The sequence below is a fragment of the Seriola aureovittata genome, chromosome 14 (assembly GCF_021018895.1).
Source record: "Seriola aureovittata isolate HTS-2021-v1 ecotype China chromosome 14, ASM2101889v1, whole genome shotgun sequence".
Classification (NCBI taxonomy): domain Eukaryota; kingdom Metazoa; phylum Chordata; class Actinopteri; order Carangiformes; family Carangidae; genus Seriola; species Seriola aureovittata.
Window position 1 is genome coordinate 12,363,907 of NC_079377.1, and position 24,146 is coordinate 12,388,052.

General features: G+C 38.5%; 2 protein-coding genes and 2 long non-coding RNA genes across 4 annotated transcripts; 1 reads left to right on the plus strand and 3 right to left on the minus strand.

The window, feature by feature from the left end:
* Positions 1 to 121: 121 nt before the first annotated feature.
* Positions 122 to 6,672, minus strand: LOC130181675 (ubiquitin carboxyl-terminal hydrolase 37-like). The gene is made up of 15 exons (XM_056396042.1): positions 6,664 to 6,672; positions 4,919 to 4,980; positions 4,391 to 4,469; positions 4,199 to 4,233; positions 3,885 to 3,951; positions 3,575 to 3,777; positions 3,285 to 3,416; positions 3,048 to 3,171; positions 2,795 to 2,946; positions 2,445 to 2,547; positions 2,168 to 2,244; positions 1,851 to 1,959; positions 1,678 to 1,738; positions 1,381 to 1,538; positions 122 to 1,260 (listed from the first exon to the last, which is right to left on the minus strand). The coding sequence occupies exons 1-15, from the start codon at positions 6,670 to 6,672 to the stop codon at positions 1,255 to 1,257; spliced, it is 1,377 nt and encodes a 458-aa protein (XP_056252017.1). The 3' UTR covers positions 122 to 1,254.
* Positions 6,673 to 7,134: 462 nt separating this feature from the next.
* Positions 7,135 to 8,052, minus strand: LOC130181027 (uncharacterized). Its single transcript, XR_008829511.1, has 3 exons — positions 7,988 to 8,052; positions 7,534 to 7,591; positions 7,135 to 7,223 (listed from the first exon to the last, which is right to left on the minus strand). It is a non-coding gene; the product is annotated as an uncharacterized LOC130181027 (long non-coding RNA).
* Positions 8,053 to 8,552: 500 nt separating this feature from the next.
* Positions 8,553 to 10,883, plus strand: LOC130181026 (uncharacterized). Its single transcript, XR_008829510.1, has 4 exons — positions 8,553 to 8,647; positions 9,238 to 9,323; positions 9,415 to 9,523; positions 10,291 to 10,883. It is a non-coding gene; the product is annotated as an uncharacterized LOC130181026 (long non-coding RNA).
* Positions 10,884 to 13,973: 3,090 nt separating this feature from the next.
* Positions 13,974 to 22,496, minus strand: LOC130181025 (ubiquitin carboxyl-terminal hydrolase 37-like). Its single transcript, XM_056394755.1, has 18 exons — positions 22,409 to 22,496; positions 21,945 to 22,002; positions 21,482 to 21,638; positions 21,001 to 21,118; positions 19,334 to 19,395; positions 18,806 to 18,884; positions 18,614 to 18,648; positions 18,300 to 18,366; positions 17,990 to 18,192; positions 17,700 to 17,831; positions 17,463 to 17,586; positions 17,210 to 17,361; positions 16,862 to 16,964; positions 16,585 to 16,661; positions 16,284 to 16,392; positions 16,112 to 16,172; positions 15,815 to 15,972; positions 13,974 to 15,694 (listed from the first exon to the last, which is right to left on the minus strand). The coding sequence occupies exons 8-18, from the start codon at positions 18,309 to 18,311 to the stop codon at positions 15,689 to 15,691; spliced, it is 1,137 nt and encodes a 378-aa protein (XP_056250730.1). The 5' UTR covers positions 18,312 to 18,366; positions 18,614 to 18,648; positions 18,806 to 18,884; positions 19,334 to 19,395; positions 21,001 to 21,118; positions 21,482 to 21,638; positions 21,945 to 22,002; positions 22,409 to 22,496; the 3' UTR covers positions 13,974 to 15,688.
* Between the last annotated feature and the right edge of the window lie 1,650 nt (positions 22,497 to 24,146).

Here is a 24,146-nt window from a genome sequence, read left to right on the forward strand (position 1 = left end):
AAAACCACCAAACCCGACAGTTTCTCTTTACATATCGACAATGTCACAGTTCTTCCTTCACCCCAGGTTCAGAGTTTGGTTGTCATCCTTGACACCACCTTACACCTTTGCTCTTTGTTATTTAAAACATATGAAGTTTTGCAACCTACTGGGGCTTCCTGGGGGCTCACCTGGTAGAGCATGTACCACTTAGGCTCAGTCCTTACTGCAGGGACCATTTGCTGACATGCAGCAAAGGACCTGTGGCCCTTTGCTGCATGTTATCCCCCCTCTCTCCCCACCTTTCCTGTCACACTCTCACTGTCCCTATCCGAATAAAGGCAAAAAACTGCCCAAATAAATAACTTTAAAAAAAAAGTCTTGCAACCTCCTGCCTGTCTCACTGCCATGGGGTTAAAGGCTTCAGCTGTGTTGCCCCTCAACTCTGGAACCACAAGGAATCTGTAATATTATTTGTCTTCCTGGTTTCAAATCCCACCTCAAAGCACAACTATTCAAACTTGCCTACTAGCTACTGTATTCTATGCCTTGCAAGTTTTGCAATTACTAAATAGCCCACGTTAGCATTAACAGCTGTACTTACCAGTCTTGCCAAGAGCTTCAGCCAAGATTGGATTTAAGAAAAGAGGTTATAATACGCCGTCTGAGTGACGCTACTTCTTCATGTTAGACTGGACATTACAGTGACTTGGTACCGGAAAGTGACGTAACAATCCAGCCAGACCGGGGCAAGCTGGTTAGTATGCTAACTTCTATCTCCTAGAAGATAATATAGAAATAGAAGCTATGTAATCTACCAAATTTGTTCTTCCCCAGAGAGCGAGCCATGGAATTGAAATCCAATTTAAAGCCAATTAGAATTTGGATCACTGCTCACAAGAGCTGTGATTTGTGGCGACTGTGGCAAGGAAAAACTTCCTGTAAAAGGAAGAAACCTTGGGAGGATCCTGGCTCTCTGGGGGGGGCCCGTCCTCCTGAGGGCTGGCGATCTTTCCGCTCCTCCTGGCAACAGGACATGCTCATCATCCATCTGCCCAAGGATGTGGTCTTCATCCATCTTTCTCTCTGGGTGTACTGGTCTGATCTCTCCATCTCAGTCATCCATCTTCACCCAAACTCTGAAATGAGAGGCAGAGAAATTAGCCACCTACCTTTCCACGGCTCATTCCGTGGATGTTGTTCTGTGGACTTGTTGTTTCAGGGATCAAGATGACTGATGATGGTGTCCAGTCTTCTGGAGGAGCGTCCCGCCGTCTATTCCTTAAAACAGAAGAAAATAAACTCAACTGTAATTTGTCTGAAATGTAAAAGAGAGCAGTGTTTGTGTTGTGTCTGCCACATCATCTCCATGATGTGTTTGACTTCAGTTTGTCTTCTTACCTGTCTTTGGTAAAACAGGATATAGGAAGTTCTTTGCCGGTGGTCACAGACAGAGGCACCACTTGTCTCAGTGACCACTGCATCATTGTAGGTGAACCACCGATCAGTCGGGTCTCTCTGGCCGACATCTGGATCCACCCCGTCACAGATGTAGTGTCCTAACAAGAGAGCAAACATTGTTAAATGGTTTGTCTTATGAAGGTGTTTTTAATCTAAATGATACAGGCCATAGTGATTTAGTGTATATCATTGTTACTTAGAAATGTGAGTTTAAGGAAAATTAATGGATTATCTTACCTGTTGTTGCTGTGGGGCCGATATGGTTGACGGTGCTAACCAAACTGTAGCAGCCACCACCCTGAGAAGGACCACAATTGAAAAGTTAGTACACACATAGTCCTAACATTTACTCATATCAGCCCCAGTCAAATTACCTGATAAACAATAGTTCCTAATAGTTTTTTTTTTACCTTCTTGGATGACACCACAACTTCTCTGGAAAGGACGATGGGGTCATGGTCTTTTATAAGCTGGTATGTTGGAGAATACTTGAAGCGCTTCACGTGTAAGACGAGCACTCTGTAGACAGACAGAAAAGATATGAGCACTAAGTAAAAGAGAAAAAGAGAAAAATGTGGCATAACAAATTGTTACTATTTGTATTTTTCATCATAAATACTCCTTAGAGTAGTTTGCCCAGTTTGATATCGATGGGTGAACCATGTATCATCACTGTGCACTGTGGTCAGGACTTTTGGTCACGCAAGATGGATTTGATGTCACTCACCTTGGCAGATTGATGAATGATGATTGCTGGCCTGACACGGTACCACCGCACTTGCATAAATACTCCAACTCCGTTTCCTGCAGAACGGCACAAAACCAACATATTTTCAGTACTATACTGGATTTACATACACAACAACAAACAGCTACACATCCATACACATACTGACGCAAGTAGCGATAAGTGGTGGTTGAAATGTGTCAGTGTTTTCCACATCATATCATCACATTATATCAGTGGGTTCTAATGTGAACTAATGAGGAGAGATGTTTCTTACCTTCTGGTAATCTTCGATCATTTCATGTACTGTTCCTCCTCCGGGTATCATGTCCAAGGATAAGTTTGTGAAATCCTCCTCTCTAGCAGATCCTGTTCCGCAACTACACATTGAATAGATAATACAGTTATAATATAGCTGCAGAGGTCATGATGATGCTGATGCTTAACTGAATAGTTAATGATCAATTCACCAAAATGACAAAAGATTGTTTTTTGTGTTTTTGAAAAAGAAAGAACTTCAACTGCAAGAAAGTCAAGTAGTGGTTGCTGAAAGGAATATTTAACTTATCCTGACATACTGCAAGAGATGATGAATGTGTGTGTGATGTTCGTAAGTGTGTAGTTTACCTCTTGCACTTCCTGGTGTTTAGCATTTTAAACACCATGTTATTCTCCACCGGACAGCTGTAGGTCGTGCCATTGCTGGCAGCCAGCACCTGCAGCTCTTGGCCCAAGGACCTGATCTGGTGCAGCACGGACGTGAGGAACTCATGAGCATCCTGTAAATATACATGCACACAATTGTACAGAGAGGTTTAAACACCAAGGAGAAACTATCAGGAAGTGGTGAAACAACAAAAAATGAAACCTGCTTACGCACTTTCTGAGTAAGATCTTCAAATTCACTGTCCCTAAGCGACACCACCTTCTTGAATGCAGCAAGAACGCAGAGTTTTTGACGAGCATTACTGGAGAAATGGGACTCTTTGATATCTATTAATGATCTAGAGAGGGTCGAGGGGAGGGGTTAGAGTCATTGTCCATGACATTAAATGTTGTGGTGTTCGGGATACAACTTAAGGATAAAATTTGTTCTTTTGTCTGAAGGGTGCTGTACCTTATGATTGATGCGTTTGGGCTCAGACTCCAAACCTGCTGCTGTTGACTAATGTCTCTGATAAAGCATACCAGTGTCAGGAGGCTCTGCAGGCAGGAGTTCATATAGCAGATCTGCACTGGGTTGGGAAACCTGACACAAAAAATTTACAAGTCAAACACATCTCAATATCAACAATTCTTCAACGATATGTCCACAGACTGGAGCTCATTTTCTCCCTTGACTTTGATTTGGTTCATGCCTCTACAGCCTTGTTTCTAGTGTGTGTATGGACATGCAGATGTACTTACCCAAGACAGCTCATCTGCTTATATCTGGGGGTCTTAATGGGGGCCACTGTAACTTCCTTCTTTCTCTTAAGTTGGTCTTTAGGAACATTGTTCTGTTTTGGCTGTTCCTCCTTCTTGGTGTGGTGTTTAGGTGTTTTAGGTTTGGAGTGGCACTCCTCCTTCGGCTTTTGTTCTTCAGGGATGGGTCCAACCTTACATCTCTTCTGTTGGGGTAAACAAATACTGTGGTTGGATCATGCAAAGATACATTCATCAATTAATAAATATCTGGTTGAAATTGAGCGATGCACTTTATGTCAAACATACGTACCTTCCAAAACATCCACCAACGTGGCTTCTTCACCTCCTTAGATTTTTTGCCATCTGAGGTGGTGACGCTGGTGACAAAGACAAACGATGTGTGTTATCTCATTAGGAACTGAATGATTGGCTGGAGAGAACACTTACAGAGATAAATCAGTTTCTAGGCACTGCCTACAAAATACCAAATACAGCCTTGTATTGACACTAGCAGGATAAAAGTTCTAACTCCCAAAATTTATGGGATTCTCTAAGGCACACAATGTCCCAGCTGACAAAGGGACTGAAGGATTAAAGACATGTAGCCAGGAGAAGTGTTCTTACCTTTGCTTGTTGTCTTTAGGAAGATTTTCCTTTTTCTGTATGGAAGAAACCAAAAACACACAAAAAAAAGCAATAGAATTAGAATAAAATGTCAAATATCGCTGATGGTGTTTACAACTTACAAGTTCAAATATAATTCTTACTAACTACTTAAATTTGTTTAATATGAAACCATGACACTGTCAAACATACCAAGGGGCGCCCGAAGAGTCGATACCTCCACGGTTGCCTTTCATCTTTCTTCTTGGTGACTGCGTCGATGGCAGTGGCACTGGTGATAAGAGAAGAGAAAGACAGTTGGTTTTTCTGTAGTTTAAATCACAGATAGGGATCATTACGAGAAATAAATCCCTCTGTAGCTGAATTCAGCATCGTATTAACTACAACAGGTTTTATGTCTTTCAGCTTGAGTCCAACTCATATCTCAAGTCTCTGAGAGTCTCAAGTGAAGTCCTTTAATACGAGCCCAAGACAAGTCTCAAGTTTTTGTAGGAAAATCATTCTTACACTCAAAGCTGTGTTAGTAGTATTTGTATATGTGTGAAACATTATTATTATTGAATACAGCAATTTTCATTGTTCCTATAGAAGCAATTTACACACACATGGCTTTCTCTCAGCACTTTGTGTAAAATTATTCACCACAGTGAATAAGAAAGCTAATGAACCTGACTATGGAGATGAAGAAATAGTCAGGAAAATGGTAATGAACTTCCTTACCTGCTCTGAGAGCTGTTGAGCTGCTTGAGCTCATCTGCCACATCTATAACTGCTGTTGATTCCTGTACACAGTAAAATATATAAACAACATTAAAATTAATGGAAACATAATGTGTCTTCACAGCTGATATAAACTGGTGTCACAGAAAAAGAAATTACAGAAAATGTGTAGTGTATCTAGAAAACAAACCTTTCCACAACAGGAAAATAAACGATACATCTTTAAAAGTTTTGTCAATGTTAAACTTGAGCTATCAAACTTGAACTGTCAAACTTAAACTGTCAAACTGGAGCTGTCGAACTGAAAGTAAACTACTCGTGTCTCTCTGTTGTGTCAACTGCTGAATGATTTGTTGTACGATCAGTTGCAGAGAAATTCTGTATGTGACATGCAGTAATGACACTTCTAGAATGTTACTATGATGTCATATTATCACTGTGTGTCATTCAAATTAGAGTGTAAACATGGTATCAATGTATTTATGTTTTAAAACTGATGATCTTAAAAGCCAAAAACTAAACATACACAAAATTTCAACAAAACGAAGTTTATTCATCTTCAAAGGCCTAATTGCAACCTGGTGCTTCAGCCATTTAAAAAACATGTCTAAATTAACTATGTAAATGTAGAAACGCATTTGGATATTATAACCATATGATATATATGGTTATAAAAACTAATCCATAATACATGCGATGGTTGACAACATTCATAACTGAGATCTTCTGCCTATTTATTGTTTATAGGGGTCAAACACATTGAGAATTCTTCTCTAGGCTGAAAGGGAACATAGTGCAGTGCAGGCACATGCTTCAGTGAACTCAAGTGCTACAGTTCTTACAGTATTTTGCTTGTTTAACTAAAGCTGTCAAATGTGGAGTAGAAAGTACAATATTTCCCCCTGAATTGCAGTGGAGTTATTTATAAAGTAAATCAGCTACAGCTTGTCCAACTGATTTGTTTATCAATGTCATATAACATTTTATTATGAAAATCCTATCAGCAGCAGCCTGACAACACAGAGACAAGAGACAGGTGAACTCTGTTGACCTAGTAAATTATCTTACCATAAGTTCAGGGGCTGAATAAAAAATATATACAAGAGTAAGTTGTTTTGACATAATTCAAAAACCTGATTTTTACAGTAAACTGCAGTATATATATAAAACATGCTGCAGTATAAACTATTGACAAATTAACTGCTAACAAAAAGAACTACAGTGGTTTATTTTTTCCCTAATCTTTGAGTTGATGAATTATTCCTTGGCAGTCTTGCTATAAAACACGTTAATACGTTGAATAAACATAGTCTTTGAAATTGCAACTTAAAATTTTAAGACAAATAATATTGCTTCAAAGTGTCTTTTCAAATCACATCTCTCCTTATGAAGCTTGTGAAAACACTTTCAGTCATTTAAAAACTAAACTCTCTAACAGTGTTGTAGTCTGCATGAACATTAAACACTGAACGCAAATAAACACAGACAAGAAATATTATCAAAAATAATCAAGTGGTTCTCTAACATAAGCTGTTGTACAGTATGTGTGTATTTATAAGGAACGTATGAGGGAACAGCTCTAAGGAGTGAATGAGTGGCCAAGTGAACTGAAAAAAAGTGTGGATAAGAGAATAACAGTGTGTGTGAGGGTGAGTGTGTGAACTGACTTATATATAGTCTCACTCAAAGTCCTTCATTTGACTGGAGGCACATGGGTTGACTGATGCCATCTTTTTCTCAGTGACCTTCCCCATTTTCCAAGTCTTTGACCCATCCAGCCTTGATGCCTGAATGTGTATTCACAGTTGGTGGGGAAAAAGGAAAGTGTACTTATTGAGATAATAATATAAATCTGTTACAGCACATTATCTTGTATCAGCACCACTGTCCTTTAATACCTTAGCTGTCGGTGATGCTACATTTGATCATTTTTTTAGGTGTTGGTTACCTGTAAATCAATAAAGTATTTAAATTCAATGCTGATTTCCTCAAAATCATGGTGCAGATTAAGTATTAGTTTGTTTTGCCTTGATTAAAGTCAAAAAGCTTCCTTAACACGATCCAGTAATCAGATGTTTTAGGCAGCTTGTATGTAACCTGTGACTGCTGTGAGCACACAGTACCAGCTGAAGGATGTAAGCATCTAACCTTTGAATGAATTCCCGTGTGGATGCAGCTTCATCTTGGGACTGAAGATTGAGGCTGTAGTGAGTAGAAAAGACTGTGGCGAGCGAGGTGCCCTCACAAATGGTGTGCCCCTCAATGCTGATCATGAGGTGGCGAATACAGCTTCCTGGTGTTTCACCTGAAGTTTGACAAAGAAAAAAAAACATTGACATTGTCACACTGCAAAATGATAAGTGCCAGGGAAACTGAAATCTTTTTACCCATTCACAGATGAGTCCGTGTTGAACAGCCACATTATGTCTGCTCTGTTCAGTGTAATAATACTGGAAGTAACAACTGATGACAGTTTACCTAGCTGGCTAACATTAGCAAACAACCTCCCGGTCAATTCAGTAAAGTAAACGTTATCTAAATAAAATCAGCAGCTTCCTTTAGAGACTTGCACTTGTTGATGTAAACAGAAAGTACGGATGAAAAATGAAACTCACCCTGTAGTTTGGAGGATCAGGATCAGAGTCCAGCTCCTCTTTCTGTCACACGATGAAACTGCCAGTGAAACGGTTGATAAAAAAGTTACCGTTACAGCGTTACCAACGTTTTCAGATTACAACAGCGATTCTTTTCCCGCTTAGCAACTGCACAGAGCTGTACTTCGAAGTAGCTAACGTTAGCTGACAAAGTAAACACTGTTTGCTTGTGTTTGTGTAAGCTCAGACTCTAATTTCAAATTACTTAAATTTAATTCAAGTCCAATGATCTTTACATTCACTCTGAATACAGTTCTACATTTTAGCGAAATAATCATAAACATAAAGATAAGTCAAGAGGATATCTTGGGCTTTAATAAAATAGCTTGTTTTTTTTTTGATGGCATTTTACTAAATAATCAATACAACTTGATAGGAAATGTGCTGTATTTTGCCTATGCTAACAAGCACTCACTTATCCATTTGAAGGATGAAAATAGATTAAAAAATATTAAACTGCATTGTCCAGTCCAACCTGTCTTACTCTGTTTTCCCAAAATGCATTGCAAAAAATATTGTAAATTACCGTTTTCTTTCCTCCAAGCAATAAAACTGTAAAATACCGATAAAAATGTACAGCAATTTACTGCATTTAAAGATAACAGAATTAACAGTAAAATAAGTATTTGTTCTGTAATTTTATTGAGATTTGTTTGTTCATTTACAAAAATCACGTGGAATTACGGAAGTTTTCACAACAAAAATGTTGAATAAATGTGTTTTTGTCGATGTATAACATGTATAGGCAGTGGTATAACTATCATTGAGATTTTTCAGATGTTTTCCCCATTATACTTTTAAGGTAAAGTCAATGTTCGGAAAGCGGATTGTGATAAATATATGCATTTTAAATTTGAGCACACACCCTGGACAGAAAGGCGCCTTATTCAAATACTAAAGTTTGAATCTTTGCCGTCCAATCAGAGCATTGCACTCGGCTCCGCCTCCTCGAGCTCCGGGACAGTTGTGTGTGTGAGCTAAGTTACAGTCTCTGCTCTCCTCCATAAGTCCGTCGGCTAACTTGCTCCTCCAAAGCTTTCTGTCTTCGGCTGCCAGGGAAAGGTAGTTTAACAAGGTAAAAAAAAATTATGAGTGGAATTATTTAGATTATGTTGTTTATGTGAAATTATGTAGATTATGTGTTTTCAATTACTGCTAGCTAACGTTGACCGTGAAGGGCAAACTGATAAGCATTTTAGCTGTGTTCAGATACGTTACCATTAGGCTAACGTTAGCTCTAAGGTAACTTACAGCTGGTTCTGCCGTTGGTTGTTAGGTTCATAGACTGTAACATTATCAGCCGGTCTGTGGACAATCTTTTTTTCTCCAACATTTGGCGGCCACAGTTGCTGCAGAGGTTGAAATTTGCCGTGGAAGTCAATGTTATGCTTCCGGCTATTACAGACTCCCGCGTTTTTCTCCTATTTGAAGTGACATCGCCTGTGTAGTGGCTGTTGAGTGTTTTGAGAAAAACGCGGTGCCTGATTTTGCATGCCAGGACATACTATATTTCAGGCCAAAGTATCATATTTACCTTAGTTAAGTTATACTGTTCATTTGTTGATGATTATAATGTTATGGCTGTTTGACCAGTGTTAAAAGATGTACTCCTGTTGTTCGTGGAACATCTGTTCAGTCAGTAAATGCATCTGTTGTGCTGTCCAGCAGGATGAGCCAAATATGTCCAGTGGCCCTGAAGTCCTGAAGTTGAGTGGTCCTCAGCTGAATCCTCGACATTATTACTTTTCTAGGTAAGATATACAACTCTAGAAAAAGTAAATGATGACTACATTGTGACTAAATAAATACATTTTTAAAACTTTTTCTTTTTTCACGTGTTAGGACATTGAGCTTGGCCCATTTTAAAGCTACCAAGTTCACCGCAGTGTTGTCCTGGTGTTGGTAGATCCATGAGCCTTCGTGTGGATCTGTTTCTGTCGGCACATTTCTGGTGAGTAACTCCATACAAACACAAATTCATACACACTTCCAGTAAATGTTGACTTAAGTGTTGTACACAGAACTGCAAAGCACAGTATTCCCGCCTTGAACAGGCTGTGTAAAAAGGAGCTTAACATTAACACTAGTTAGTTGTGTGGATCCGCATTAACCTCGGCGGATTGGGTGGGTTGAGATAAAAAAATGAACATTTTGATTAATAACAGATGAATGGATGTTAAAATGAGAAACATAGTAATTCAATTCTCTAAAATTTTGTACATTATGTTTTGTTGACATGCAAATTATATAGGCACTGGGAGTTTATTCGAAAACTAGATTTTATTTGGCTACCTTATCATCTGACTACGTGTTAGGTTATATTGTGGGGATGACATTGGTGCTTTCACAAAATATTTACACAATGAGATTTTTGATAAATAATCATCAGTAATGACTAAGTGTGTAAAGGAAATAATATTAATAAAATAATAAAATAGTCTGGTAAGTTCAGAAAATCATATCACTTTACTGTAATGCAGCCAGAGACAAAAGACAACATCATAATATCCATATATTTCCCAGTCCTAAGCCGACACTACTGGTTTTTATTTGAATTATTTTGGTGCTGTGAGATACCCTATACCGTTATCTTCAAAAATTCTAAAAATATTGTGATATAAATTTTAATAAATATTTCTCATCACAACTTTAGTTTCAATGAAACAACTTTTGATCATATAATAATTGTTATCTCTGCTCCCTCCCTGCTGGTGTTAGGTCAATTACTGCAACTCACTCCATCAAACCTGTTGAAACCCTTCATGTCCATATACAGTAACATTTGCTGCGCCCTTGCTGCTCCCTTGCATCAACAGCTACAGGACAGGAGGAGGCAGCACCTTGGAAACATCTTGACTAATAAAGGACACTTTTATGACAATGGACCTTTCAAAACCTTGGACTTCTATCGCCCTATGGACTGTAGTAGTAAGCCAGGGTATATCTGGGTTATACAACTCACATATATAACCCAAACCGCCTGTTCAACATCAGTAATCTTAACCATCAAGATGATCTGTAAGTATCATACTGAGCATGTATTTTTATTTAAAAAAAAAAAAAAACTTGTTTAATGTTCACAATCTTTTTGGTCATTAAAGTATTACATCCAACTTTTGCCTTGTATGTATGTCTTTGGGTTTTTACCAAAACAGGCTAAGATACTGTTAATAAAATACTTTTTTAACATGAAAGGTATGTTAAATATGCAAGAAATCTATATAAAATTACATGTAAAAACCAAAAATTTACAGTAGATTGTTGCAATTTTAAACCCCTACTGAGGTTTTCAACAGTTTTCTGACATTTTTTGAAAGAGAAATCAAATGTTTTTATGTGTGGTATATTATTTTATTACATCAAATATGAGTTAATATACAAGTTTTTTTATGTAATTATGTAATAAAAATCAATTAATAACAGTACCTTTCTGCGATTTTAACCCTCATTATTTGTATTATAACAATGTTAGACCTTATTTATAGGTAATTTCATTGTTTTTATACGGGTAAATGGTCTTTATTAAACATTAAAAAGCCCAAGAAATACAGAAAATCTTTATTTATATTATATATATAACTATCTAATTTTTATGAGATAGTTATTTTACATAATTTTCCATTATTTTTCTGGTGCCCCAGCTGCCGGAATATTACCAGTTTTTGAAAGGTTTTTTTTCTTTACAGTGATTGGAGAATAAAAATACTTAAATGCTAAAATATTAATAAAAATTTTAATGCAGCTGTTCACAAGAACCACTGTTGCCTTTTAATTATAAGCTTTCAAATTACAGTTAAATTTGTATATTATTAACCATTAGATGCATAGACCATTGGAACCTAAACTCTTCCATAAGTGTCTCAAAAATGACCCATAATATAATCAGTGTGTCCGTGTAGTTGTAAGGAAATGCTATTTTTAAATACATATTTGAATTGCATTCCAGCATCATTTAAAGTTTGAAATGTTTCTTGGAATATTCATAATAAAGTGATCAAAGTTGTAATATTATATTTCTCCAAGACATGCTACATATGGCAATTGATCTACAAATCTGACTGCAAGCTATTGTAATGTAAGCTAGCTTTACCTTTCCCATAAGAAAAGCACAGCTTTTTGATACATTTATGGAAAACTGGGGTAATAACAGTAAAACAGCATAAAAGTAAAGACACAATAAGACAGCATAATGCACCCAGCTCTCTTAACTGCTAACAAAAATGTACTTTGTTTACAGTAAACAACAACACAATATGATAATGTGTTTTGCTGCTAATAGCGCTGAATTGGAATTCATTGAATTTACTAGATTTCTAATGCATGTGATTACCTGCTCTAGCTCCTCCAGTATTTTTCTTTTTTTTCTTTGCAATGCATATGTCCTAGGTGCCACCTTTCTGTTGTCGTCTTCTTCAGCTTGATGTGTGGAAAACATTGAACAACTTGATCAGGATGCCCAGATGTCGGGTCAGTGTGGGAGAGTAGCACCAAAAAACAGGGAGCTACTTTGCTCCCCTCTTGTGGAGTTGGTTTGAACATTTGAAATATATCTAATATGCTTCATAGTTTGTCTACGAAGTAAAAACAGTAAAAATTCTCTCCTTAAAATGGTTTGTTTTATTGCAAACATTCAAACAGGTCATATCACAGTCTGTGTGCTGGCTGACATTCAAAGAGGTAACTAAGATAAAAAACATTAGTTCAGTCAACATCCAGAGTAGCTTTAACTTGACTGAATAGATTTTTAATAGCTCACAGTTGAAATTAAATAAACACAAACCAGAATGTATGGTAAAGCTGAAAAAAAGACTTCACATACTGTCTTTGTTTTTATTCTAATTTTTATTTGATCAGATTCGTTTTTAAGCAATACTTTTAGCAAATATGTTTTTGTTTTTTTGCTTGAGTCCTTTACTTGCCAAGCGCCAGTCTAGAGATGGCCGGAACATCTTGTCACTTTCCGATACAGAGTCACTGTGGTGTCCAGGATTCATTGTCACAATGTGTGTATTTAACTATAGCAAATCTGAGAAAACTGTTATTGCTCAGGTTCACTCTCACCTTACCAATAACCATCTTTTCAGACAATTTATGTCTGGATTTTGCCAACTTCATAGCAGAATCACTAACACCAGCTGTTTCTGGGCTATTAACCATGGGCTTACTTGTGCTGCTTGATCTGAGCTCAGCCTTCAACACAATTTCTCATAATATTCTGCTAGACAGGTCCTGAAGGACAGTGAGTTGGAGTTGCTGCTGTTTACAGGAAGGACATTAAAACAACCACTATCCCCATTCCTGGTGCTCATTCTTGTGAACACCTCACCTTCAAACTCTCTGGTCCCACTCCTTTGGTCACTGCTGCTACCTACCGCCCCCAGAAAGCCAAACCCATCCTTTTTCTCTGACTTCTCTGTTTTTCTGACTCAGCTACGTGCAATCTCACCTGCCGTTCTCCTCCTGGGTGACTTCAATCTCCACACTGATGACATCGACTGTAAATCTGCCATAGTCGTGGTCACATGCTGAATCTGGGCTACAATACACCCAACACATCAACTCTCCAGCCTCAACCTCAACATCTCTGACCACCTACCCTCCCCTTCTTGTGAACTACTACAACAAAACAACTTCCTCCTGTCCATCAAAAATCAAAACAGTCTCACACTCAGCTCCCTGGTATAGTCCTGAACTCCGCCAAATAAAATCATGGGAGCGCCAGCTTGAAAGACTTTACAGGAAAACTGGTTTAACGGCGCATCTGGAAGCCTCCACAGACTACATCCTACAATACAAAGACGCTCTCACTACTCCCCGGTCCGTTTCAGACCGGCTTTCTATCACAACACAGAAACAGCCCACCTCAAAGTCACCTACGACTTCCTCTCATCAGATTCTGGACACCTCAAAACCTCATCCCCCTGGCCCTCACAGCAGCTTTCAACACCATCAACCAACTATGGGGTGCCGAATGTAAAAATTCGGTTACAATTTTGATATATACTCGTCAGTGGCTGTGTGAGCTGAGGCTGCTGCAAGGGTGCGTGAACCAGAGCGCTGGTGTGGGTTATTTGCTTATTTTCTGAACATTTAGCTTTACACTTGGAGACCCATTTAGATTTAGATTTAACATTTAGATTTGGGTTTGATATTTACATTTAGATTTAGATTTAATATCTACATTTAACATTTAAATTTAGATTGATTTGATATTTACATTTAGATTTAGCATTAAGAATTAGAATAAATATTTGATTTAATATTTAAATTTAGATTTGATATTTACATTTAGATTTAGAATTAATATATACATTTAACATTTCAATTTAGATTTGATATTTACATAGAATTAATATTTAGATTCAATATTTAACTTTTAGATAACATGATGTTTTGCATCAATTTCTGTCTCAAATGAGAGCAAAACTAGCTAAATGTGAGGAAAGTCAGTAACCAAGTGTAACCAAATTTTTACATTCGGCACCCCATACACACCATTCTGCTCTCCCGCCTTCAATCCTCCCTCAACATTAACGGTGCAGCCCCTCATGGGTAAGGTCACATCTCACAGACAGACAAAGGGAACGACAGAGACTTTTCCATAGCTGCCCCCTGTCTCTGGAACTCTCTCCCCAACACATCAGAGACTGCACCGAATTGTCCACATTCAAATCCCTAATCAAAACTTACCCTTTCAGAGGTTGTATCAGCTGTTTCAGTGTTGTATACTTTTAGTATGTTTCTATGATCTTTTTTTAAATCATGTAGAGCGTCTTTGTGTACCATGAAAAGCGCTATATTAATAATATATATAATAGCTCAAACTCAGCATGATAAAACAGAGGTTCTCTTCATTAGCACCAAAACCACCAAACCCGACAGTTTCTCTTTACATATCGACAATGTCACAGTTCTTCCTTCACCCCAGGTTCAGAGTTTGGTTGTCATCCTTGACACCACCTTACACCTTTGCTCTTTGTTATTTAAAACATATGAAGTCTTGCAACCTACTGGGGCTTCCTGGGGGCTCACCTGGTAGAGCATGTACCACTTAGGCTCAGTCCTTACTGCAGGGACCATTTGCTGACATGCAGCAAAGGACCTGTGGCCCTTTGCTGCATGTTATCCCCCCTCTCTCCCCACCTTTCCTGTCACACTCTCACTGTCCCTATCCGAATAAAGGCAAAAAACTGCCCAAATAAATAACTTTTAAAAAAAAGTCTTGCAACCTCCTGCCTGTCTCACTGCCATGGGGTTAGAGGCTTCAGCTGTGTTGCCCCTCAACTCTGGAACCACAAGGAATCTGTAAGATTATTTGTCTTCCTGGTTTCAAATCCCACCTCAAAGCACAACTATTCAAACTTGCCTACTAGCTACTGTATTCTATGCCTTGCAAGTTTTGCAATTACTAAATAGCCCACGTTAGCATTAACAGCTGTACTTACCAGTCTTGCCAAGAGCTTCAGCCAAGATTGGATTTAAGAAAAGAGGTTATAATACGCCGTCTGAGTGACGCTACTTCTTCATGTTAGACTGGACATTACAGTGACTTGGTACCGGAAAGTGACGTAACAGTCCAGCCAGACCGGGGCAAGCTGGTTAGTATGCTAACTTCTATCTCCTAGAAGATAATATAGAAATAGAAGCTATGTAATCTACCAAATTTGTTCTTCCCCAGAGAGCGAGCCATGGAATTGAAATCCAATTTAGAGCCAATTAGAATTTGAATCACTGCTCACAAGAGCTGTGATTTGTGGCGACTGTGGCAAGGAAAAACTTCCTGTAAAAGGAAGAAACCTTGGGAGGATCCTGGCTCTCTGGGGGGGGCCCGTCCTCCTGAGGGCTGGCGAACTTTCCGCTCCTCCTGGCAACAGGACATGCTCATCATCCATCTGCCCAAGGATGTGGTCTTCATCCATCTTTCTCTCTGGGTGTACTGGTCTGATCTCTCCATCTCAGTCATCCATCTTCACCCAAACTCTGAAATGAGAGGCAGAGAAATTAGCCACCTACCTTTCCACGGCTCATTCCGTGGTTGTTGTTCTGTGGACTTGTTGTTTCAGGGATCAAGATGACTGATGATGGTGTCCAGTCTTCTGGAGGAGCGTCCCGCCGTCTATTCCTTAAAACAGAAGAAAATAAACTCAACTGTAATTTGTCTGAAATGTAAAAGAGAGCAGTGTTTGTGTTGTGTCTGCCACATCATCTCCATGATGTGTTTGACTTCAGTTTGTCTTCTTACCTGTCTTTGGTAAAACAGGATATAGGAAGTTCTTTGCCGGTGGTCACAGACAGAGGCACCACTTGTCTCAGTGACCACTGCATCATTGTAGGTGAACCACCGGTCAGTCGGGTCTCTCTGGCCGACATCTGGATCCACCCCGTCACAGATGTAGTGTCCTAACAAGAGAGCAAACATTGTTAAATGGTTTGTCTTATGAAGGTGTTTTTAATCTAAATGATACAGGCCATAGTGATTTAGTGTATATCATTGTTACTTAGAAATGTGAGTTTAAGGAAAATTAATGGATTATCTTACCTGTTGTTGCTGTGGGGCCGATATGGTTGACGGTGCTAACCAAACTGTAGCAGCCACCACCCTGAGAAGGACCACAATTGAAGAGTTAGTACGCACATAGTCCTAACATTTACTCATATCAGCCCCAGTCAAATTACCTGATAAACAATAGTTCCTAATAGTTTTTTTTTACCTTCTTGGATGACACCACAACTTCTCTGGAAAGGACGATGGGGTCATGGTCTTTTATAAGCTGGTATGTTGGAGAATACTTGAAGCGCTTCACGTGTAAGACGAGCACTCTGTAGACAGACAGAAAAGATATGAGAAAAAGATAAAAATGTGGCGTAACAAATTGTTACTATTTGTATTTTTCATCATAAATACTCCTTAGAGTAGTTTGCCCAGTTTGATATCGATGGGTGAACCATGTATCATCACTGTGCACTGTGGTCAGGAGTTTGGTCACGCAAGATGGATTTGATGTCACTCACCTTGGCAGATTGATGAATGATGATTGCTGGCCTGACACGGTACCACCGCACTTGCATAAATACTCCAACTCCGTTTCCTGCAGAACGGCACAAAACCAACATATTTTCAGTACTATACTGGATTTACATACACAACAACAAACAGCTACACATCCATACACATACTGACGCAAGTAGCGATAAGCGGTGGTTGAAATGTGTCAGTGTTTTCCACATCATATCATCACATTATATCATTGGGTTCTAATGTGAACGAATGAGGAGAGATGTTTCTTACCTTCTGGTAATCTTCGATCATTTCATGTACTGTTCCTCCTCCGGGTATCATGTCCAAGGATAAGTTTGTGAAATCCTCCTCTCTAGCAGATCCTGTTCCGCAACTACACATTGAATAGATAATACAGTTATAATATAGCTGCAGAGGTCATGATGATGCTGATGCTTAACTGAATAGTTAATGATCAATTCACCAAAATTACAAGATTGTTTTTTGTGTTTTTGAAAAAGAAAGAACTTCAACTGCAAGAAAGTCAAGTAGTGGTTGCTGAAAGGAATATTTAACTTATCCTGACATACTGCAAGAGATGATGAATGTGTGTGTGATGTTCGTAAGTGTGTAGTTTACCTCTTGCACTTCCTGGTGTTTAGCATTTTAAACACCATGTTATTCTCCACCGGACAGCTGTAGGTCGTGCCATTGCTGGCAGCCAGCACCTGCAGCTCTTGGCCCAAGGACCTGATCTGGTGCAGCACGGACGTGAGGAACTCATGAGCATCCTGTAAATATACATGCACACAATTGTACAGAGAGGTTTAAACACCAAGGAGAAACTATCAGGAAGTGGTGAAACAACAAAAAATGAAACCTGCTTACGCACTTTCTGAGTAAGATCTTCAAATTCACTGTCCCTAAGCGACACCGCCTTCTTGAATGCAGCAAGAACGCAGAGTTTTTGACGAGCATTACTGGAGAAATGGGACTCTTTGATATCTATTAATGATCTAGAGAGGGTCGAGGGGAGGGGTTAGAGTCATTGTCCATGACATTAAATGTTGTGGTGTTCGGGATACAACTTAAGGATAAAATTTGTTCTTTTGTCTGAAGGGTGCTGTACCTTATGATTGATGCATTTGGGCTCAGACTCCAAACCTGCTGCTGTTGGCTAATGTCTCTGATAAAGCATACCAGTGTCAGGAGGCTCTGCAGGCAGGAGTTCATATAGCAGATCTGCACTGGGTTGGGAAACCTGACACAAAAAATTTACAAGTCAAACACATCTCAATATCAACAATTCTTCAACGATATGTCCACAGACTGGAGCTCATTTTCTCCCTTGACTTTGATTTGGTTCATGCCTCTACAGCCTTGTTTCTAGTGTGTGTATGGACATGCAGATGTACTTACCCAAGACAGCTCATCTGCTTATATCTGGGGGTCTTAATGGGGGCCACTGTAACTTCCTTCTTTCTCTTAAGTTGGTCTTTAGGAACATTGTTCTGTTTTGGCTGTTCCTCCTTCTTGGTGTGGTGTTTAGGTGTTTTAGGTTTGGAGTGGCACTCCTCCTTCGGCTTTTGTTCTTCAGGGATGGGTCCAACCTTACATCTCTTCTGTTGGGGTAAACAAATACTGTGGTTGGATCATGCAAAGATACATTCATCAATTAATAAATATCTGGTTGAAATTGAGCGATGCACTTTATGTCAAACATACGTACCTTCCAAAACATCCACCAACGTGGCTTCTTCACCTCCTTTGATTTTTTGCCATCTGAGGTGGTGACGCTGGTGACAAAGACAAACGATGTGTGTTATCTCATTAGGAACTGAATGATTGGCTGGAGAGAACACTTACAGAGATAAATCAGTTTCTAGGCACTGCCTACAAAATACAAAATACAACCTTGTATTGACACTAGCAGGATAAAAGTTCTAACTCCCAAAATTTATGGGATTCTCTAAGGCACACAATGTCCCAGCTGACAAAGGGGCTGAAGGATTAAAGACATGTAACCAGGAGAAGTGTTCTTACCTTTGTTTGTTGTCTTTAGGAAGATTTTCCTTTTTCTGTATGGAAGAAACCAAAAACACACAAAAAAAAGCAATAGAATTAGAATAAAATGTCAAATATCGCTGATGGTGTTTACAACTTACAAGTTCAAATATAATTCTTACTAACTACTTAAATTTGTTTAATATGAAACCATGACACTGTCAAACATACCAAGGGGCGCCCGAAGAGTCGATACCTCCACGGTTGCCTTTCATCTTTCTTCTTGGTGACTGCGTCGATGGCAGTGGCACTGGTGATAAGAGAAGAGAAAGACAGTTGGTTTTTCTGTAGTTTAAATCACAGATAGGGATCATTACGAGAAATAAATCCCTCTGTAGCTGAATTCAGCATTGTATTAACTACAACAGGTTTTATGTCTTTCAGCTTGAGTCCAACTCATATCTCAAGTCTCTGAGAGTCTCAAGTGAAGTCCTTTAATACGAGCCCAAGACAAGTCTCAAGTTTTTGTAGGAAAATCATTCTTACATTCAAAGCTGTGTTAGTAGTATTTGTATATGTGTGAAACATTATTATTATTGAATACAGCAATTTTCATTGTTCCTATAGAAGCAATTTACACACACATGGCTTTCTCTCAGCACTTTGTGTAAAATTATTCACCACAGTGAATAAGAAAGCTAATGAACCTGACTATGGAGATGAAGAAATAGTCAGGAAAATGGTAATGAACTTCCTTACCTGCTCTGAGAGCTGTTGAGCTGCTTGAGCTCATCTGCCACATCTATAACTGCTGTTGATTCCTGTACACAGTAAAATATATAAACAACATTAAAATTAATGGAAACATAATGTGTCTTCACAGCTGATATAAACTGGTGTCACAGAAAAAGAAATTACAGAAAATGTGTAGTGTATCTAGAAAACAAACCTTTCCACAACAGGAAAATAAACGATACATCTTTAAAAGTTTTGTCAATGTTAAACTTGAGCTATCAAACTTGAACTGTCAAACTTAAACTGTCAAACTGGAGCTGTCGAACTGAAAGTAAACTACTCGTGTCTCTCTGTTGTGTCAACTGCTGAATGATTTGTTGTACGATCAGTTGCAGAGAAATTCTGTATGTGACATGCAGTAATGACACTTCTAGAATGTTACTATGATGTCATATTATCACTGTGTGTCATTCAAATTAGAGTGTAAACATGGTATCAATGTATTTATGTTTTAAAACTGATGATCTTAAAAGCCAAAAACTAAACATACACAAAATTTCAACAAAACGGAGTTTATTCATCTTCAAAGGCCTAATTGCAACCTGGTGCTTCAGCCATTTAAAAAACATGTCTAAATTAACTATGTAAATGTAGAAACGCATTTGGATATTATAACCATATGATATATATGGTTATAAAAACTAATCCATAATACATGCGATGGTTGACAACATTCATAACTGAGATCTTCTGCCTATTTATTGTTTACAGGGGTCAAACACATTGAGAATTCTTCTCTAGGCTGAAAGGGAACATAGTGCAGTGCAGGCACATGCTTCAGTGAACTCAAGTGCTACAGTTCTTACAGTATTTTGCTTGTTTAACTAAAGCTGTCAAATGTGGAGTAGAAAGTACAATATTTCCCCCTGAATTGCAGTGGAGTTATTTATAAAGTAAATCAGCTACAGCTTGTCCAACTGATTTGTTTATCAATGTCATATAACATTTTATTATGAAAATCCTATCAGCAGCAGCCTGACAACACAGAGACAAGAGACAGGTGAACTCTGTTGACCTAGTAAATTATCTTACCATAAGTTCAGGGGCTGAATAAAAAATATATACAAGAGTAAGTTGTTTTGACATAATTCAAAAACCTGATTTTTACAGTAAACTGCAGTATATATATAAAACATGCTGCAGTATAAACTATTGACAAATTAACTGCTAACAAAAAGAACTACAGTGGTTTATTTTTTCCCTAATCTTTGAGTTGATGAATTATTCCTTGGCAGTCTTGCTATAAAACACGTTAATACGTTGAATGAACATAGTCTTTGAAATTGCAACTTAAAATTTTAAGACAAATAATATTGCTTCAAAGTGTCTTTTCAAATCACATCTCTCCTTATGAAGCTTGTGAAAACACTTTCAGTCATTTAAAAACTAAACTCTCTAACAGTGTTGTAGTCTGCATGAACATTAAACACGGAACGCAAATAAACACAGACAAGAAATATTATCAAAAATAATCAAGTGGTTCTCTAACATAAGCTGTTGTACAGTATGTGTGTATTTATAAGGAACGTATGAGGGAACAGCTCTAAGGAGTGAATGAGTGGCCAAGTGAACTGAAAAAAAGTGTGGATAAGAGAATAACAGTGTGTGTGAGGGTGAGTGTGTGAACTGACTTATATAGAGTCTCACTCAAAGTCCTTCATTTGACTGGAGGCACAAGGGTTGACTGATGCCATCTTTTTCTCTGACCTTCCCCATTTTCCAAGTCTTTGACCCATCCAGCCTTGATGCCTGAGTGTGTATTCAGAGTTGGTGGGGAAAAAGGAAAGTGTACTTATTGAGATAATAATATAAATCTGTTACAGCACATTATCTTGTATCAGCACCACTGTCCTTTAATACCTTAGCTGTCGGTGATGCTATATTTGATCATTTTTTTAGGTGTTGGTTACCTGTAAATCAATACAGTATTTAAATTCAATGCTGATTTCCTCAAAATCATGGTGTAGATTAAGTATTAGTTTGTTTTGCCTTGATTAGTGTCAAAAAGCTTCCTTAACACGCTCCAGTAATCAGATGTTTTAGGCAGCTTGTATGTAACCTGTGAGACTGCTGTGAGCACACAGTACCAGCTGAAGGATGTAAGCATCTAACCTTTGAATGAATTCCCGTGTGGATGCAGCTTCATCTTGGGACTGAAGATTGAGGCTGTAGTGAGTAGAAAAGACTGTAGCGAGCGAGGTGCCCTCACAAATGGTGTGCCCCTCAATGCTGATCATGAAGTGGCGAATACAGCTTCCTGGTGTTTCACCTGAAGTTTGCCAAAAAAAAAAAAAAACATTGACATTGTCACACTGCAAAATGATGAGTGCCAGGGAAACTGAAATCCATTTACCCATTGACAAATGAGTTGAACAGCCACATTATGTCTGCTCTGTTCAGTGTAATAATACTGGAAGTAACAACTGATGACAGTTTACCTAGCTGGCTAACATTAGCAAACAACCTCCCGGTCAATTCAGTAAAGTAAACGTTATCTAAATAAAATCAGCAGCTTCCTTTAGAGACTTGCACTTGTTGATGTAAACAGAAAGTACGGATGAAAAATGAAACTCACCCTGTAGTTTGGAGGATCAGGATCAGAGTCCAGCTCCTCTTTCTGTCACACGGTGAAACTGCCAGTGAAACGGTTGATAAAAAAGTTACCGTTACAGCGTTACCAACGTTTTCAGATTACAACAGCGATTCTTTTCCCGCTTAGCAACTGCACAGAGCTGTACTTCGAAGTAGCTAACGTTAGCTGACAAAGTAAACACTGTTTGCTTGTGTTTGTGTAAGCTCAGACTCTAATTTCAAATTACTTAAATTTAATTCAAGTCCAATGATCTTTACATTCACTCTGAATACAGTTCATTTTAGCGAAATAATCATAAACATAAAGATAAGTCACGATGATATCTTGGTTTTAAAGACTAACACTACGAGTAAAATAGCTTGTTTTGTTTGATGGCATTTTACTAAATAATCAATACAACTTGATAGGAAATGTGATGTATTTTGCCTATGCTGACAAGCACTCACTTATTCATTTGAAGGATGAAAATGGGTAAGAAAGAAAAAAAGATCAAACTGCATTGTCCAGTCAAACGTGTCTCATGCTATGTTTTCCCATAATGCATTGCAAAAACTATTGTAAATTACCGTTTTCTTTCCTCCAAGCAATAAAACTGTAAAATGCCGTTAAAAGCTATTTCACCGATAAAAATTTACAGCAATTTACTGCATTTAAAGATAACAGAATTATACTATTGAAATTTTCACGTAAATTTACAGCAATTTCTTACAGCAGAATCTCTTGAAGATGGCTCACAGCCACAGCAGATAGTTGGTTTAAAAAAAAAAAAGGAAAATATATGTTTACAATCAGAGAACAAATGATGATACATGTCCAGTTTTGGGCAAGTCAGGCTCTTAATGTGCGCATGTGTGCACACGTGCATATGAAATAGATACCACAGATAGAGAGCAAGTGCCCATATTATTGATAAAGATACACCCTTGCTAGGTAGTATGTTCATTTAACATGTTCTTGTGCACAGGCAGCTGTTGTTTGTTTCTCTAACATCCTAAAAATGGCTGTGTGCTGCAGGAACGCTGCCTGTGTGAAGCTGCCTGTGATAGGGGTGACGGAGGCCACGACAATGCCTGTCTCCCTCCCTGCTGTTCCACCTAGGAGCCTAAACTACTAATGGCCCCCTAATGTATAAATACCATTCTGTAGGCATTAGTCACACTTTCTCTCTTTCTCTGACACACACACTCACACACACACGCACACAGACATGCATCCACGCACAGACATGCATCCACGCACACACTCGGAGAGGAAGGTCTATGAGGCATTAGTCACAGTGGCAGCCCTGCCTATAGTTGGATTGCAGATGAGGGCCAAGGCCAGGGACTGAGGGTCTAAATTCTCTTGCACAAACAATGCATGTCAAAGAGGCCCATCAGAGGCATTCTTTAAAGACGGGAAGATGTTGTTTAGAGCACAAAGAGAGGGCAGCAGGACCGTGCCAGAGACTGGTGAGGATAGAGATGTGTATATCTTGAAGCACAGGTTGCCATTGTAATCTATGTGTGTTTTTCATGAGTTTGTATCATGACTAAGTGTGCAGGCAGTTCTGTTGCATAAATGTCCCAGTGGGATGTGTGAATAGAGCAGTGCTGACAGGTTTGGATGTAGAATAGAATTAGAAAACATGTTTACTTTGAAGCTGTGTTTGCATGCAAATCTGTGCTGGAGAGTGGCGTTTCTCTCTTTATTTCTGATGTTGTGAAGCGAGACCGCAAGCAGAGGAGGACAAAAGCTTCCGCAATACCCAGGGGTTTGTTGACAGCTAGATATCTTCATTCTCACACGAGGCATTACGGATGCAAATTGCCATTTAGGTACATGTATGCAAGAACAGCGGAGATCATTAATTCCTATTTAAAGCATCATTTATCAGAGTTATGTAAAGACTGTATGAACGGCCATTAATCACTGTACATTCTTGTGTATAAAATTGTGTGTGTTTTTATGTTTTTTTTTGCATGTGTGTGTGTAAGTGTGTATGTGTGTATGTGTGTGTGTGTGTGTGTGTGTGTGTGTGTGTGTGTGTGTGTGTGTGTGTGTGTGTGCTTGGGTGGGTGCATGAGTGTGACCTTACCCTAACTTCCTGACATTTTCCCACACACGTCAAGGAAGCTACAAGTTGACAGCAAAAAACACTGTGATAAATTCATCATTTTCTTCTTTCCACCCACATACATGATC

Bases quoted from the DNA above. Each gene is read 5' to 3' on its own strand.
- LOC130181675 (XM_056396042.1), bottom strand. The intron at 2,947-3,047 runs GTGCGTAAGCAG...GTATATTTACAG, and splicing joins TTGAAGATCTTACTCAGAAA to GATGCTCATGAGTTCCTCAC. The intron at 1,739-1,850 runs GTAAAAAAAAAA...GGTCCTTCTCAG, and splicing joins TTGTGGTGTCATCCAAGAAG to GGTGGTGGCTGCTACAGTTT.
- LOC130181025 (XM_056394755.1), bottom strand. The intron at 16,662-16,861 runs GTAAGAAACATC...GCCGTTCTGCAG, and splicing joins TGATCGAAGATTACCAGAAG to GAAACGGAGTTGGAGTATTT. The intron at 16,393-16,584 runs GTGAGTGACATC...GTCTGTCTACAG, and splicing joins TCATTCATCAATCTGCCAAG to AGTGCTCGTCTTACACGTGA.